A 15,769-nucleotide genomic window follows, 5' to 3' on the forward strand; every position below is an offset into this window, starting at 1 on the left:
AACGCTTGTTATTAATATTGAGGTTTTATTTTAGGTTTACGCGATGCATTATTGCTTTGGTAAATAATCGAATAGCATGGAAAACTTGTTATTTGAGTACATCGTTTTGTCACAATAAATCTATACTGATTTATTATTATATAACAAGTAAAAATTCTATATCTGTTGAATTGTGGGAGCAACCCTGTTAAGATATTCATAAAATACAAATAAACGGTTCGGTTTCGAATGATTGATTATCAATACTTTTCAATTTTGTATTATACTTATTAACTTATTATAATTAATTTATCATAACTATGTCTTTCCACAGTAAGCATACCTTTTTTTGTTTAAATGGAAAGGGGTAACGACGCACCAACATGCACCTCCAATATAAATTCTTTTTTTACATTTTTTTTAACAATTATTACGTAACGATAGCATTTATTTTCGATCGTACTTTGATCTTACTGTGGTTATATTGCATTAAATTGTATTTTTGAAACTTTACTCGTTAGTGCATTACTCATTAGTAATGTTACATGCTATTATTGTACCATTACTATTATAATGTATGTATAATATTGAGCAGCATGTACCACTAGTGTGATAAGAAAATATCTGATCGTTTTCATAACCAAGATACGGTTCACAATAAGTACACAATTACTTATACATTCTATTATGTAACATAATGTAACATATCAGATTTCAGTGGTTTATGTCTTGTATTATATTGATTTTAGTGACTTATATAAGAACAGCAGTGGCATGTAAATAATAGGTAAACAGTAGGTTACATTAGATATTTTCGAGCCGTCCATGCAGTGAACGCGGAAATTAAAGAAAATCGGTGTACATAATATGTGAACTCACAGTTGCAAATGAAAAATAATTATAATAGGTGCACATATTATAATCCCTACGTATTATTTGAATTGAAATATTTTTCACAACATGTTATAATATATACCCTTTCAAAAACATAAAATCTGTTAATCTCTTCCATTGAACATCATTTTATGCGGAAATCATTACATTCTGTGACACATTTCATATTATGTTTCATTGAGTACTCGTCTTTTATTATATTTCGCCGTTCGTTCCGTCGTCGGTCGCAATGCGATTTTATTTTTCAGTCGAAATACAAATTTTATGCACCGTAGTAGGTTTTTGTACACCACAATAATGATGTAATACACAGAACACGATTCCCCCACCTCTACATTGTCGCATAGTATAGTATAACAAAAATTATAATTATCGACCGTCGAATATGATAATTCGGAGTGAACACTGAACAGCAGTATAGTATTATAATTCGTAATGCTCGTCCGTACCATTTTAATACATATATCATGGTAATAATGATGATAATAATAATTATCGATAAGTTTATATTCCATTTTAAATTTTGCCGTACAAAAAACTGGGCTGCAAATTGTCTCGACGAATCGGCAACACCGCATTACTTATACCATATGAACACAGTAGCCGGGTATAACAACACCGACACACTATAATATAATATTTTACGAGCGGCCTCCCCGGCGGAATGTCGATCTCGGTAGCTGTTGGTAATCTCGGCGTTGCACGTCTACAACAGCACGACGATCGTTGCACCTGCTGCCTTTGACCATGTCTTTACCTTTTATTGCTTTTTTTTTTTTAGTGCATTCGTTTATTATTATTACTCTTCAATTTTCTTTCGTTTTTATACTTCACGGCTGCAGCACACAAAAACTACCTGTTGACGTAGATTACGGTACGATTATCGGCAAACCAATATCTGATATAATTTGGGCACACCCATACGGGTTACCTCACATATTTCATATTTTTATTAAATGGTATCGTAGGTATCACGATTGAAATTGTTTCTTTGGACACACAAATGCGTGCCGAATTCGTCTCCAAAAAATGTATCGGTCGATAAAACAAATAATAATAATAATAATGGACATTCCGAAAGCGGTTAATTTATGCTGACGGTTGTTTTTTTTTTATTCGATATTACCCCGTTTGCGGTCGCCATCGCGTATTTTCACATTACACCGATAAATATATATATATATATTTTTTTTTTACCGCTCTTTACGCCGAAATTGCAACTGTTTGTTACAATGGTATTATTTTATTATTCGTCAATAATGCATAGAATAATATTGTGACCTACCCATTGTTTGATCCCATTTAAAATGTATACCAATATACCTTATAATATCAATAATTATAGTTGATGATGGTCAGTTATGTTATTATATTTGTAATAAAATTATTAAGTTGGATGGTTTTTGCTCCGAGATGATGGATGGCCGGTAGCTGTACTAGATACATTGTATACATTGTATACATTTTGTTACAGCACTGAAACACAATTTTGCGTGCATATATATACATAATATATAATATTAATAATAATTTTAGAATACACGGTTACATGGTAATAGGGGTGGTGGTGGCGGCGGCGTCGGCGTCGACGCAGTAGGGGGTGGTTGTATACCGTTGTCGGTGTTGGCCGTAAATACAAATTATATGTATATATACGCGTTGGTGAGGGCGGAAATATGCTTGCAGCGGTAGTAGCATCGGTGCAGGATTCAACCTTGCTAATGCAGCCCCCGGTGTGACCTACATAAATCAACCCCCGCGACCGGCCTTTGCTTTCGTCACTTGTTGCCTTTGTAAAGACTACCGTTCCCAATATGCAGCGAGCACCGGTGGCGTTGAGGGCAATTACGGATGATGCAATTATTAATTTTAGTGTTCAATCCATAGTGGTAATAATAATAATTATTATTATAACAATAATCCTGTAGGTGCTCGCAACTATAGTAATATTTATTTGATACAACTTTGTTTTTATTTTTTGCGTACAAGTTTCGTATTTGGTATAAAGTAATGTATAATATTACAATTGGAAACACAATAACAACCCCTCGATGATGTCATTAATGTAACAAATTTATAATATAGTACATTCTCGATATGTGATACTCAAGGTACCTACCTATATGTAACTCCAATGTGTTTTGTAATAATATTATATCGCTGCAGTCTCTTAACATAATAACGGTAAAAAAATGTTTATCTCTAGAAATGCCTATTACCATAAGTTTAAACTCCAGGGACATATTTTTTCAACAAAATATTAAAACAACATTTTTCGCCTAAAAAAGTTGTATTGTTTCTCTTGTCATATTTTGTGCTTATTTATAAAACAACTTACTATGTAGAATACTACTGTGATCCTAGAAATTTCTGTGTATTCAGTTTATTCGTCGATATTTTAAACCTCGTATTCTCACACAGTCGTGTTATCATAAAAATCCCACCATTCTGGGCATAATATAATATTTTAATAATTTTTTGTATATTTTATCGTGTTGCAGCTTTTATTATGTATATATTGGGAATTTTAATTTGTTTACTATAGGTAAAATATAAAACATTTATTATTTTTAAAACGAAAAAAAAATTGTATGGACATCAATGAAATTAAAATTAGAATTTGTGTACCTACATAATATTAATTATCATTGTGTTCATGATATATTAACTTTTAATATTACGCTATATGACTTACAACAAGTAATATCTATATGCAGCCATCGTACGAAATAATTCATGGGTTCAATTTCATGTTAACGTTTGATGCAAAAAGAGTTATTTCAGTCCTAAGAAAGTACAACAAACAATTGCTACCGTGTGCATGGGGTAGATATTTTAAATGTATTTATACTATACTCAAGTGTACTATTTAAGGTCGTTTAATATTTAAAGAAATTGAACGGGATAAAGAGGCTGCCGGGTGTTGTAGACTCGTCTTGCTCTGACCCCAAACCAGCCCGACGGATAGTTTATTGTGTCGTGTAAAAATTTAAAAGCAACATTTCCGCTGTTTTTTTTAGTTCTTCATGCTTAGAGTAACTACCGAGAAAATCGTACAATAACCTCTTCAAAGTTACAACATAAAGTTTTCGATTTCTTATATGCGATTTGCTGTGCATGCAACTTTTAGACCTATTTTACTACCGAAGTAATTTATTCAGATCACTTTCAATTTACTGCATTGACAATTTATATGCAGCATATACTACCTATAAAATAGGGAATTATTGATATTTTATAATTTATACGACGGCATACTGTTAAATGTTCTACAAACTCATTAAAATAATTCTATTTCAAATTTTAAAATATAAAATACCTTATAAAAAAGAGATGTGTGCATAGCCGACGGTTGATATTTTTTGGGACTTTTAGTAGTGAGGTCTTCAGCACCGTCTGATTGATTACCTCTCGAATTTGCATATTTTAAAGTACCGCTCGCATACATTTCCATAATACACACATTGTAATATAAATATATTTTTGTCCATTATATCATTATATTACCTACTACGGTCATATAAATTATCATAATTTTTCAAGGAAATCTAAACAATAATAACTATAACCTTTATTTGTATACTATAATAGTGATTAATAACTAGATTCTACGTTAAGCAAACAGCCGTTTGGTGGCTCCGCCCACCACTCAATGCGTTTAAGCTAGTATTTGTTTGGCGCAATATTTTAGAACAGCTGGTATACCTCGTGCGTTTACCGCGTTTTTCTTATTTATTATTCATTCATAGTATTAATAATATAGACTATAGTATTAGCTATAGATAATTATATTATTAAATAAAACTAGTATCGATGTTCAGAAAATATTAATAATATATTATTATTATTTTCTGTTATTAGATTATTGTGTAGTACGCAATATTATTATTGCAATAACTCAAAATGTTTGATAAATGTTTCCGAATAAAATGTGACATGAGTATGTTCTTTATGAACTATTTAAAAATATTATCCTTCAAAAATATGATATAAATCCTTTTTTTTTAAAGCAAGTTATACATGTTATAGGTATTATACAATATACTGTAAATCGGAGGTTTTCGTTAAAAATGTCTGAATTGTATAAAATCCAAAACTTATTTTATATTATGTAGGTAAAAAAAATAAAATTGTGTAGTGTTATTTTCATAGGCATTTTGCATCTTTATAGTTTATTTGACTCGTAGCTGTGGTAACTTTATTTCACCTACAGTGCCCAATCGACTATCGGTGATAAGTGATAACAAAATAATATTTATTAAATATGTCCATAACACTAGTTCATCGAAAACAAATAACTAACCGCATAAGGAAAATTGAAAATTGACCGTAGTAATCATATTCGCATTATGCAGTATAGCAACAAACGTATTATGTAAATAATAAATATGCATAATTTGCACACATTTGAAATTTGAAACCCAGGTATTTAGTACCAACATAGTACGTTTATGTTTAGTGAGTCAGATTTAATAACGAATGTTCACCAAGAAAATATGCGTTTATCAACATTACGTCCGGGAGACCTTTTGATATTATGATTACTGTTGTAAAATGTACCTATAGGCTATAGTTGATGACTAACGTTGAAACACATATTTCTTTATGTTTTTTTAAAAATTTATTTTATTATTTCATGTAAATTGTTCAAAATTTGTCTTATATATATTTTTCGATTAACATTTTTGGATTCTAATAATTTTGGATCAGTCCCTACTTATTTCCTTAACACCGCAGGCGCAATTTAAAAAAAGTGTATGTATGTAAAGGATAGGTGGGGCGGGGGCTAACTATTTCATGTATAACTTAGTTCATACATCTTTCTGAACTATTTTATGAATTTATATGGATAATCGTCTTAACTTTATATTTTTGTGTATAGAATCAATTAAATACCGTAAAATTAATTTTTAATAACGATATGTTTACATAATATATTTTAATTAATTTATAAAATATCAAGTCGCTACCAATTCAAAACCTATACAAGATACTTTTGAGAGGTATAGTTGGTAAATTAATTTACGATTTTGATTAAAATAACGGGAATAAACTAACCTTGCTACAGCGCCCAAAGTCTGCTTCATTAGATTTTCTAACTCAAGTTTAAAAGTAGTATTTAACTTAATTACTATAGAAAACAAATTAAATGATTGTATATAGTAAATCCCAAAACTATGTTTTAAACAACAAATTAGAGGTATTAAATTAATAACGGTTTTCACTGAAAATCATGTGTATAAGATAAAATTGTAACAAAAAATAAAATTTTAAACATCAAAAACCGTTTACATTTGAATCTATATCACAGATTACCTATTTTAATATTTAATTTAAATTTTAAGTTCGTATTAAATATTATTTTGGATAATTATTGCTGTACGGTGTATGTATGCCATAAACTATATTATACTGGATGTTTCTTTAAGCAGTAAACACTTATTTTTATTTCAAAGAGTATTTACGTTTTTAAAAATATTTTTTTATTTATAATAATAATTTTAACTTATTATTTAAAACAAAATTTTTGAACTCCAAATATTTTTTACCAGTTTTTATCTTTAGCTAGATTTTAATGCATTGACATTTTTGGTGGTCCATGTGACACTTCACTCGTCTAATCTTTAGTTATAAGTTCTTACTACGGATCAATTCTTTCAAAATTTGATTTTCTAAATTAATATTCTCTGGTAAATATTCTGGTTTGGTATATGAAATTAAAAATGGTAAAAATATATTATTTTTCACGTTTTTGAGTAAGAGGTATTCCCCCCACAATGGCCAAACTATAGGTATGAATAATTATAATATTAAGTACTAAAATAATTTAGTACTTACAATATTGATTAAGTTGTAAAGTCTAGACTGCAGATGGTAAATGATTAAATTATTTGTTCGTTGGTTGGTATTTATTCACAGTGAGACACATTGTAGTATTATGTATTCTTTTATTGTATTTTGAAAAATCAAATAAATGTTAACATGATTGGGTAGTAATATAATTCTCACTATACTTATCAAATGCTTATATTAGTATTATAAAAAAAGCAGACCTTATAAAAAAATATGGTTTTCAATAAAAACGTAAATAATAAAGTGTATAATATTATGTGTACCATATATAGGATAAATAGTGTTGATAATGTGCACTACAATCCACAAAGTAATTTTTATGTTATTTTTTTACAAATTTCAATTATTTTCATGCTGTTTACCTCTTTTATTCATAGAAATTGTTTGTATAAATTAAGTACCTGCACAGTGCACCTATTTACGAAAATATTAAGCTGGGTGGGTACAGAGACTAAGGTTTTGGCACTTGTCGTACAAAGTTTTTTTACACGCAAAATAATAGCGTAGGGATTATTACGTTTATTTGTCGTACATTTAAATCTAATGTACTTAAACGATTTAATAAAAATAATTTATGAATAATGTTTTTCATTGGGTTGTTTTTATTTAATTGTATTATAATAATGATTGCCCTTTGTATTTAAAATCCAAGTGTTGATATTTCTTTTTGAAAACTCTAAAAGCAATTATGTGACCCAATTAAAACTTAAAACCCTTATGCTTACTGCCTACATATACTACATATTTTCATAATGCAGTTTAGAGGTTTATTGAATTTTTCATTCTTAAGAGGACGCCACACCCGCATGCGTTGTCTCCGTCTTACAAACGAGTAACATACCAAATTTACGCTCAGCAGTTCAAGTTTTATGCCGTTAGCTTAAAAATTAGAGTGAATTCACCTATTATGAAACTTGATGGTAAGAACTTTATCCGTGTTTTGTTGGAAGTTTTTTTTACGATACTTCAGTTTTTAAGCGAGGTATGCTTGTATAATAAATGTAAATTAAAAATGCTCATAACTCACTTAAAAACTGAATTATTGTAAAAAAACTTCCAACAAAACACAGATAAAGTTCTCACCATCAAGTTTCATAATAGGTTAATTCACTCTAATTTCTAAGCTAACGGCATACAACTTGAACTGCTGAGCGTAAATTTGGTATGTTACTCGTTTGTAAGACGGAGACAACGCATGCAGGTGTGGCGTCCTCTTAAAACAAAATAAAATAATTTTTAAATTATTCAAACCAAACTTTGAATTTATATGCCTACACAAATTATTTCAGAACGAAAGAAATCGGTAATTTTCAAAATATTTTAATCTAATTTTTAAGGTATTTACACCACGAACCTATTCACACCATTATTCTATACGATACCCCGGGGTATTGACCTAAAAGCGGGCTCGAGACTTTAAGTATGCAAAATATGCGTTATAATATGCCTCGAAAAAATGTAAAATATTTGCTTTAATATAATTTGTAAGTGTGATTTAAATATTCAAATAAATGTATTACAATTTTTAAACATGATTTTGTGCAAAAAGTACTTTCGTTGTTTTATTGACTTATAGATACATTGTTATTAAAACAAGATTTTTACTTGAAATCGTATGTTGCTGTTGTTTTTCTTATTGGTTTTTCTTGTTGACGTTTAATTTTTATGTTTTTCTGGGTTGAGTTATTGTGTTATTTTATTTTTCGTAATTTGGTCAAAAACTATAGTACAAGGTTTCTTATGTTTTTCTTAGACCAATTTCCAAAATATCGTAAATACATATACATTGTTTTAATTAAGCGTTTGATGTTCAAAATAACGAAAATGAATATTTTACCTACTACTTACCCTAATAAAAATGTTACTTGAGGTATCTAATATTTTGACATGCTGTATATTATATATTACTGGAAGTTTAATATTATTGTCTTACTGTACAATATTATAAGAGGTATATTATATATAGTAGTATGTAGTTAATTTATTACCTATGACCAGTGTCCTATACGCGAATACTAGGTACTACATAGGTAATGAGAAATAAGTAATAAGTAATAAATCTTCATTAAATATCATATCACTTAAATTAATTTGTACGTATCCTATAAAATATTAAATGTGTTTTAAGACTAAATAAATGCTGATAAAGAGTTTACATTTTCAGGAAAATAAGTTTATCGGAACTTTTATAATAATTTCCTTGTAAAGATATTTCTAATAAACCAATTTATGGGGGCACAAATGGCAAAAATATGCCTTGTAGTTTGTTCTATGTTTATATTTTTCTCTATAAAAAAATAACGTTATTGATGGTGATTCCTTGTAAGTTCTTCATTCTATTGACTTAAGTTATATTTTCATTCGTTTATGTACACAAATTTTGACTGTGCAATTTAAAGAAATTCAAGTATTGTTTACCTATAATTAATTTAGTTAAGTTTTTAATAATTGTATCGTATTGTTTTTGTATGTGTATTTGCTATACAAAAATATCGAAACCCATAAGACTAATTTGTTGTGCAATGTGCATCATAGATTTAATAAATAAGATATTTAAGAATATGTCAGCGTATTGTTTGTTTTCTAACCCCTGTGAACATAGACAAAACACATTCACACTGAATCATTTTTTGAATAATCTTAGGGTATGACATATCGATTTGTCTAAATATTGTCTCAAAACAATTTAAACATTTAAATGTACAAAAAAAATGTTTATTTAGAAAATCGATCTCAAAGTCAAATAATTATAAAAAATAAAACCGATATGAAATATTATCATATTATCATCTATAGTTTTTGTCGTAGATTATATTCCTCTAAGATTACTTAAAAATCATAAACAATTATTTTAGGAGAAAGCCTTTTATCTATGTTGCGCGTTGGCGAGAGATAAAACAAATATTGCACTGACATCTTCTTAAATTAATCTTACATTTTGTAAACTTTAAACAGGACTTGGGACCTACTAAATTATTGAATAATGTTGAAATAGATACTCATGATAAATTCAATTACATATCGAAACAATCAACGAGAAAACATAGTTAATTTAGATATGAGATAATGGATAAATTTAATTCAATATTTTAAATAACAAATACGATTGACGTTACAACGAATTAATGTCTGTAAATGTTTGGAAACATTTTTGGACACGAGTTGCATTGTTCCAACGTAATATAATTTGTTAGGTATTCCGTAATAATGTCTTTTATTTTGATCTCGTTTTTTTTGTTCATAATAATATAAACTAATTGGAAATGAAACAAAACGAACACAAAATTTTATTTTTTATCTGGTTTTTAAAGTGGATATTGAAAACGTTAAATAACGTTTGGGTCCAATCACGTTGTTGAACCTAGCCAATCTATATCGGCATGCTGTACACAACAACCATACATATTATATATTATTATTTAGATTATTATATATTATTATATTACAATTATACACGTGTCCTCGGGAAAGTATAGCGTACGGATGAATACACGATAACACTACCGAGCCGATAAGACTCCTTTTGTAATAGTTACGGCAAAAGTAAATCTCATTGCTAGCTAGTTATATTGAAAATATTTTACCAAGCTCGAAAATGAATAGTTATATTTTGTTTTTGTTTGAATATTATATAGCACTGTTAAGTTAATGAACTAAAAAGAAAATCAACTTAAATCAACTAAATAACTCGCTAATAATAAGCACTGTCGCCCTTTTATCCACACGGAAAAGGTCAACAGTAAATTCCATAAAAATTATATATAATTATGAAAATTAATAGAAAGCAATGTGTTACATTGATGTGCGTACTGCAATTATAGATACATGCGTCTATGAAATATGATTCAGTTGGGGGGTATTGCCTTGTAATTTTGAACATGAGTTANTAGCTATATGGGAAGCACCTACCTAATATTATTGAGGGTGGCTTATCCATACAAGACACCGAACTTAACTCAATTTATAATACTTCATAATAGAAAGCAATGTGTTACATTGATGTGCGTACTGCAATTATAGATACATGCGTCTATGAAATATGATTCAGTTGGGGGGTATTGCCTTGTAATTTTGAACATGAGTTAATTTGTTTGTTTGTAATTGAAAGTGTATCGGTATAAACGACCTTAGCATAATGAGTGAAATATTAATCGACTCTGAACGACTAAATCAAATTATATGTTAATATTATTGTAAATCGTACACTTTTTAACCGTACAATATTATGTTTTTTATTGGCGCAGCGTTTATAGATTAATGACCCTATTGAATGCCCGGTTATTCAATTATTCGTTGTATACGGTAATAACTCATAGCTATTAAAAATTCACCATAACTACATTTTGGCGGATATGTGATTTAATTGTTACTAAAAAAACGATAAATTTACGAGTGGTAGTTTTTATGAACCAAGTAGGTATATACTCTAAAGTGGCATAATTAATTTCCTGGTGTATTGTAGTAGCTTGCATAAATATATTTTTCTAATTGGGTTGGATTTTTACAATTTTCAGTAATAATAATATGTACGTACACTGGTGGTTTAGATTAATTTATTGTCAATAGCAAATAAACGTCAAACTATCAGACTTCGAAATCATAAAATACAGTACTCGATATTTGTGCAGGGCATACACGAGCATCATATAGCACCAACATAATATATTATTACCAAAACTACAATAGTGCCGTTCCCACAAGCCTGTCGCTTTGATTACGTTTTTACAACTATGCCGCTTGTTATGTTTTTACTACTTCGTGATAAATCCTCCAAGAAAACTTTTAAAAGTCATAATGGCATTCAACTATACATACTATGTGCGATTCATCAAACATAAATACATGACGAACTTTTTACGACAAAGGAGTTTTAACGTCAACGTGAAGTGTTGACCCTCCACAAAAAGTCGGACATCCGTTGTAAAATATTACAATATACTTATATGACCTATGGTAATAGGAAGGTATGTTGCATTGTTCCAACGTAATATAATTTGTTAGGTATTCCGTAATAATGTCTTTTATTTTGATCTCGTTTTTTTTGTTCATAAGGTAATGAGAAATAAGTAATAAGTAATAAATCTTCATTAAATATCATATCACTTAAATTAATTTGTACGTATCCTATAAAATATTAAATGTGTTTNTGTTGACCCTCCACAAAAAGTCGGACATCCGTTGTAAAATATTACAATATACTTATATGACCTATGGTAATAGGAAGGTATTATAGTTGCAGTATTTTATTATTTCTGTTTTTTTAATTGTATGGTAAGTAATAACACACTACATAACAATTGAAAATAAAAACTGAATCTCAATCCAAAAGTTGGTTAAAATTATTATGTCTGAAAACGTTGCATGGGTAATATTTCAAAGGTAGATAATTAAAAGACAATTAGTTATTAGAGAAATGTGGGAATATAGTTATTAATTAACATAGCTATGAATTAATTTAACAAACCATGCGGAAATTTAACATGCTTTGTATATTGGTAAATCTAAAAGGCTAAAGGATTATTTACATAATAACATTTCTCATTCAACTATTTAATGTATATATTATATTGTAAATGTATACATATACATACATACATTATGTTTAGATGCAACTAGGTGGAAGGATGTTTGAAGTAAATGCTTTATGATTAAAATTAAATTGATGGTCCTCGTGGATCTTGTACATTAATATATATACATAAACAATGTAGTAGACGTTTTTAAATAATTATTGAATGGGCTATTATTAACTCATTGGTCCATAAATGTATTTAATATAAATATCGGAGATGCCTTTGTATTTTGTAAACATTTAGTTCTGTGCAGTTACTGCTCGAATATTATAGAACGTCAAATTTGTTTTTTTTTTAATACCATTTATTATTTATTACAGGTTTTACTGAACGCAACAATACGTTTATGGTAATGGAGATGTAAACATGGGGGAACGACAATATATAAGAAGTCACCGACACAGTTGGTGGCCACCAAGACCGCCATGGATAACACTGATGACGGTTACATTATTTGTGAATTTGGCGAACACTTCAATAACGTGTGGCCCGGGTATTAAATCAGCTGGAGGTAAGAATAAGAATTATTGCTTTTAAACATTTGGCTGTTAAAGCTCTTAGGAAATAATTATTCTACATGTGTGATGCAATTGTTTTACACATTTTCTGACAAATGACGGTGTCTCTGTCTACTATAAAATTGGCAATATTCATAGCTATATGGGAAGCACCTACCTAATATTATTGAGGGTGGCTTATCCATACAAGACACCGAACTTAACTCAATTTATAATACTTCAGCATATTATACAACAATTGCATTAATTGTCAAACAAAAATAAAACATGAATCCAAGAAAAAAATAACAACTGTGCATTAATAAAAATACATTGTACGCTATCCGACTTTTATAATAATCAAAACGATGCAGACTTAAAATAAAATAATAATTGATATTTAATTGGCACGTAATATATTATTATTATGTTTTTTTTATATTATTTCTTTAACGAGTTAAGTCTTTAACATCTGAGGTCGTTAGCCTAGTATACTAGTTGGTTTTTTACTTAAGAGGAGGGTACGGTTGGTTTGGAACACATCTAAATGTGGCGAGGATGCGAGGATTCATCACTAAAACCCCGGGTGGTCACCCATCCGGAAGCTAGCTACTCCAGCCGATGCTTGACTTCAGAAAATGTTAGTGACTTTAGCCAACCATCTTATAATAATACACATGATAGGACGATAATAACGTGAAATCTTTTATTTCTATATAATAGAACACTTAATACTCTATATTTAATAGTTTTAATTTTTTTACAAATTCACATTTTTATTTTATTATAATTATTTAGTATGTTGTACCTATCTAAACTTACTTAATGCTATTAGTACTTAATTTTAATATATTATCTATGGTTTTGGTACAATTTAGTTATAGGTACTTACATGGTGTTATGTTCAAAATGTACATGAGTTTTTTAACTGTTCGATACATTTTTTTATGTGTTTGGTGGGGCAACAGTAAAAGATTTGCAAATATTGATATCCATTTTTTTTTGTAAGCTTTATTTTTTCATTCATTACAAATCGTTCTCGATATTTTTATCAGTGTCATTTAAACTTTACCCTTCTCGGATAAAAAAATGTAGCCGTCTCTATATCTCATTTTTGGTAATAAATCAATTGTTTTTTACTTTGTTGAACGTTTGAAAAGAAAGGTTTCTGTTTTTTATTTTTAAATTAACTAGTTGTTAACTAGTATAATAAGTAATAACACTGAATATAACTAATAATATGTGACATAGGTATAGGTAGGTACTGCTGTTGTTCGTTGTTAAGTATTTCATAATATTTTGGAAGATATTTACTCACTATTAATACATTTTAAAATGGTGACGTTAAAACGGTTTTAATTGAATAAATACACAGATGCTGTGCATCTTAAGATGGTCAGAGTATTTTGTTTACTACATAGGTAGTTAAAAATACAAGTATCTGAGGATCTAAACCCGTTTTAACATCATCACCTATCATATATACATTTGTAATTGAGTATAAACTAGTAAAAATAAAATAAAATATATACATGTATACACAATATTACTGTAATATTATACAGATAAGCCACATTTCGCTAGCCATCGACGAATAATATTTCAACAAATCATTGCCTGTATTGTTATTTCAGATATCGATTCGGTTGTTTCCCGTACGTTTTAGTTATTTTGTTTGTTTTACTATAGTGCGACTGAGTGCGAAAGATTTGTTCTTCTTATTGGTACTGGTAAAAGTGACAACGTCGTGTCTACACTACAGCCAGAACCACAGATAAAATATGTTTAAAAAAAATATTGAAACCATTAGCTTTTGTAGTTTATTGCAAACATATAATACGTAGTATACTTGACGGCACCATTTAAACACGACCGACTGACTGCCGACTGGACTCTTGTCGTATTTTTACTACTTTGGCGTATGATACTGCTAATTATTTATATTCTAATTTTAACACCACAATACTATTATTATTATACAATATATTTTATAACGTACCTAACCTGCTGCGAACGGCATGACGATGTTCTCTTTGTTTGAATTTTGATGTGGTCGATTCGCTTGAATAAAAAAAAAACAACACCGTGGACATCACGAAATTGAAATAATTAGAAACGCCAATTTCAAAAACAGCGAAGACCATTCGTCACTAAGTATGTCATTTGAGATGTGGTTGGTTCGCAAGAGTTTTTTTTTCCTGAACCGTTTCGTTCGGATATTGTGAGTGTGCTGACCTGACCGTACACTTTGCTTGAACACTAACTGTTATGTGAATAGGTACTACGTGAGCTATAACTGCTTCGAATATTCCGATAATGGTCCTCATAATAATGGCTTTTATAAATGTTGATTGATAAACGCCAAATGTTAATGTTATCTTATTTGTCTTTTGCTGTCGGTTGAATTTCACGACTTAGTTCATCAATATCGTTTGCACAGAATTGACTTGGAAAACTCTAAGGTACCTTAGTACTATAGGTACTTGTTAAAATCCTAGTACCAGAGTACCTACTTAAATTATGTTTGATAAATACGCGCTTTGTCAGTCTCGTTGTATTGTATCCTATTGTTTAATCGTTGATCTAGAATGTTCATTTTATATTCCGAATAGAGCGATAAATTTATTGATTTTACAATTGTGTATGTGTTTTTTGTTTTCTTTAAACTCAAAATATTTTAAAAACATTACTCTAAACTTTGAAGTTGACTTCTGATAGACAATAGAATTTTGTTGTTACTTTGGAAATATCAAAATTAAAAATACCCATTATTTTACTCGATAATCAGTGGATAAAAATTGTCTAAAAACGGCCATTTTCACGCAAAACTAGTTTACGAAATTGATTTTGTTTTTTAGGTGTCACTCAAAAACAAATAACCTTATATACTTGAAATTTTCACTAAATGTTTTTAAGAACATCGGATTCAATGCTTAAAATAACGAATTTCTCATTTAACGTTATTTTTTTTTT

General features: G+C 29.0%; 1 protein-coding gene across 3 annotated transcripts in view; it reads left to right on the plus strand.

Moving 5' to 3' along the window:
• The window catches only part of LOC111034945 (cytokine receptor-like), a 54,267-nt gene that overhangs the window by 16,983 nt on the left and 21,515 nt on the right, over positions 1–15,769 (plus strand). For 2 of the 3 annotated variants that reach the window (XM_022316395.1, XM_022316396.1), the window contains exon 1: positions 12,666–12,810. In XM_022316395.1, the coding sequence (XP_022172087.1) occupies positions 12,666–12,810 (145 nt within the window). Of the gene's footprint in view, positions 1–12,619; positions 12,811–15,769 lie in introns of those variants that run through there. The other variant, XM_022316394.1, reaches the window with a different exon arrangement.

The sequence above is a fragment of the Myzus persicae genome, unplaced genomic scaffold (genome assembly GCF_001856785.1).
Source record: "Myzus persicae strain clone G006 unplaced genomic scaffold, MPER_G0061.0, whole genome shotgun sequence".
NCBI classification, from domain to species: Eukaryota; Metazoa; Arthropoda; class Insecta; order Hemiptera; family Aphididae; genus Myzus; species Myzus persicae.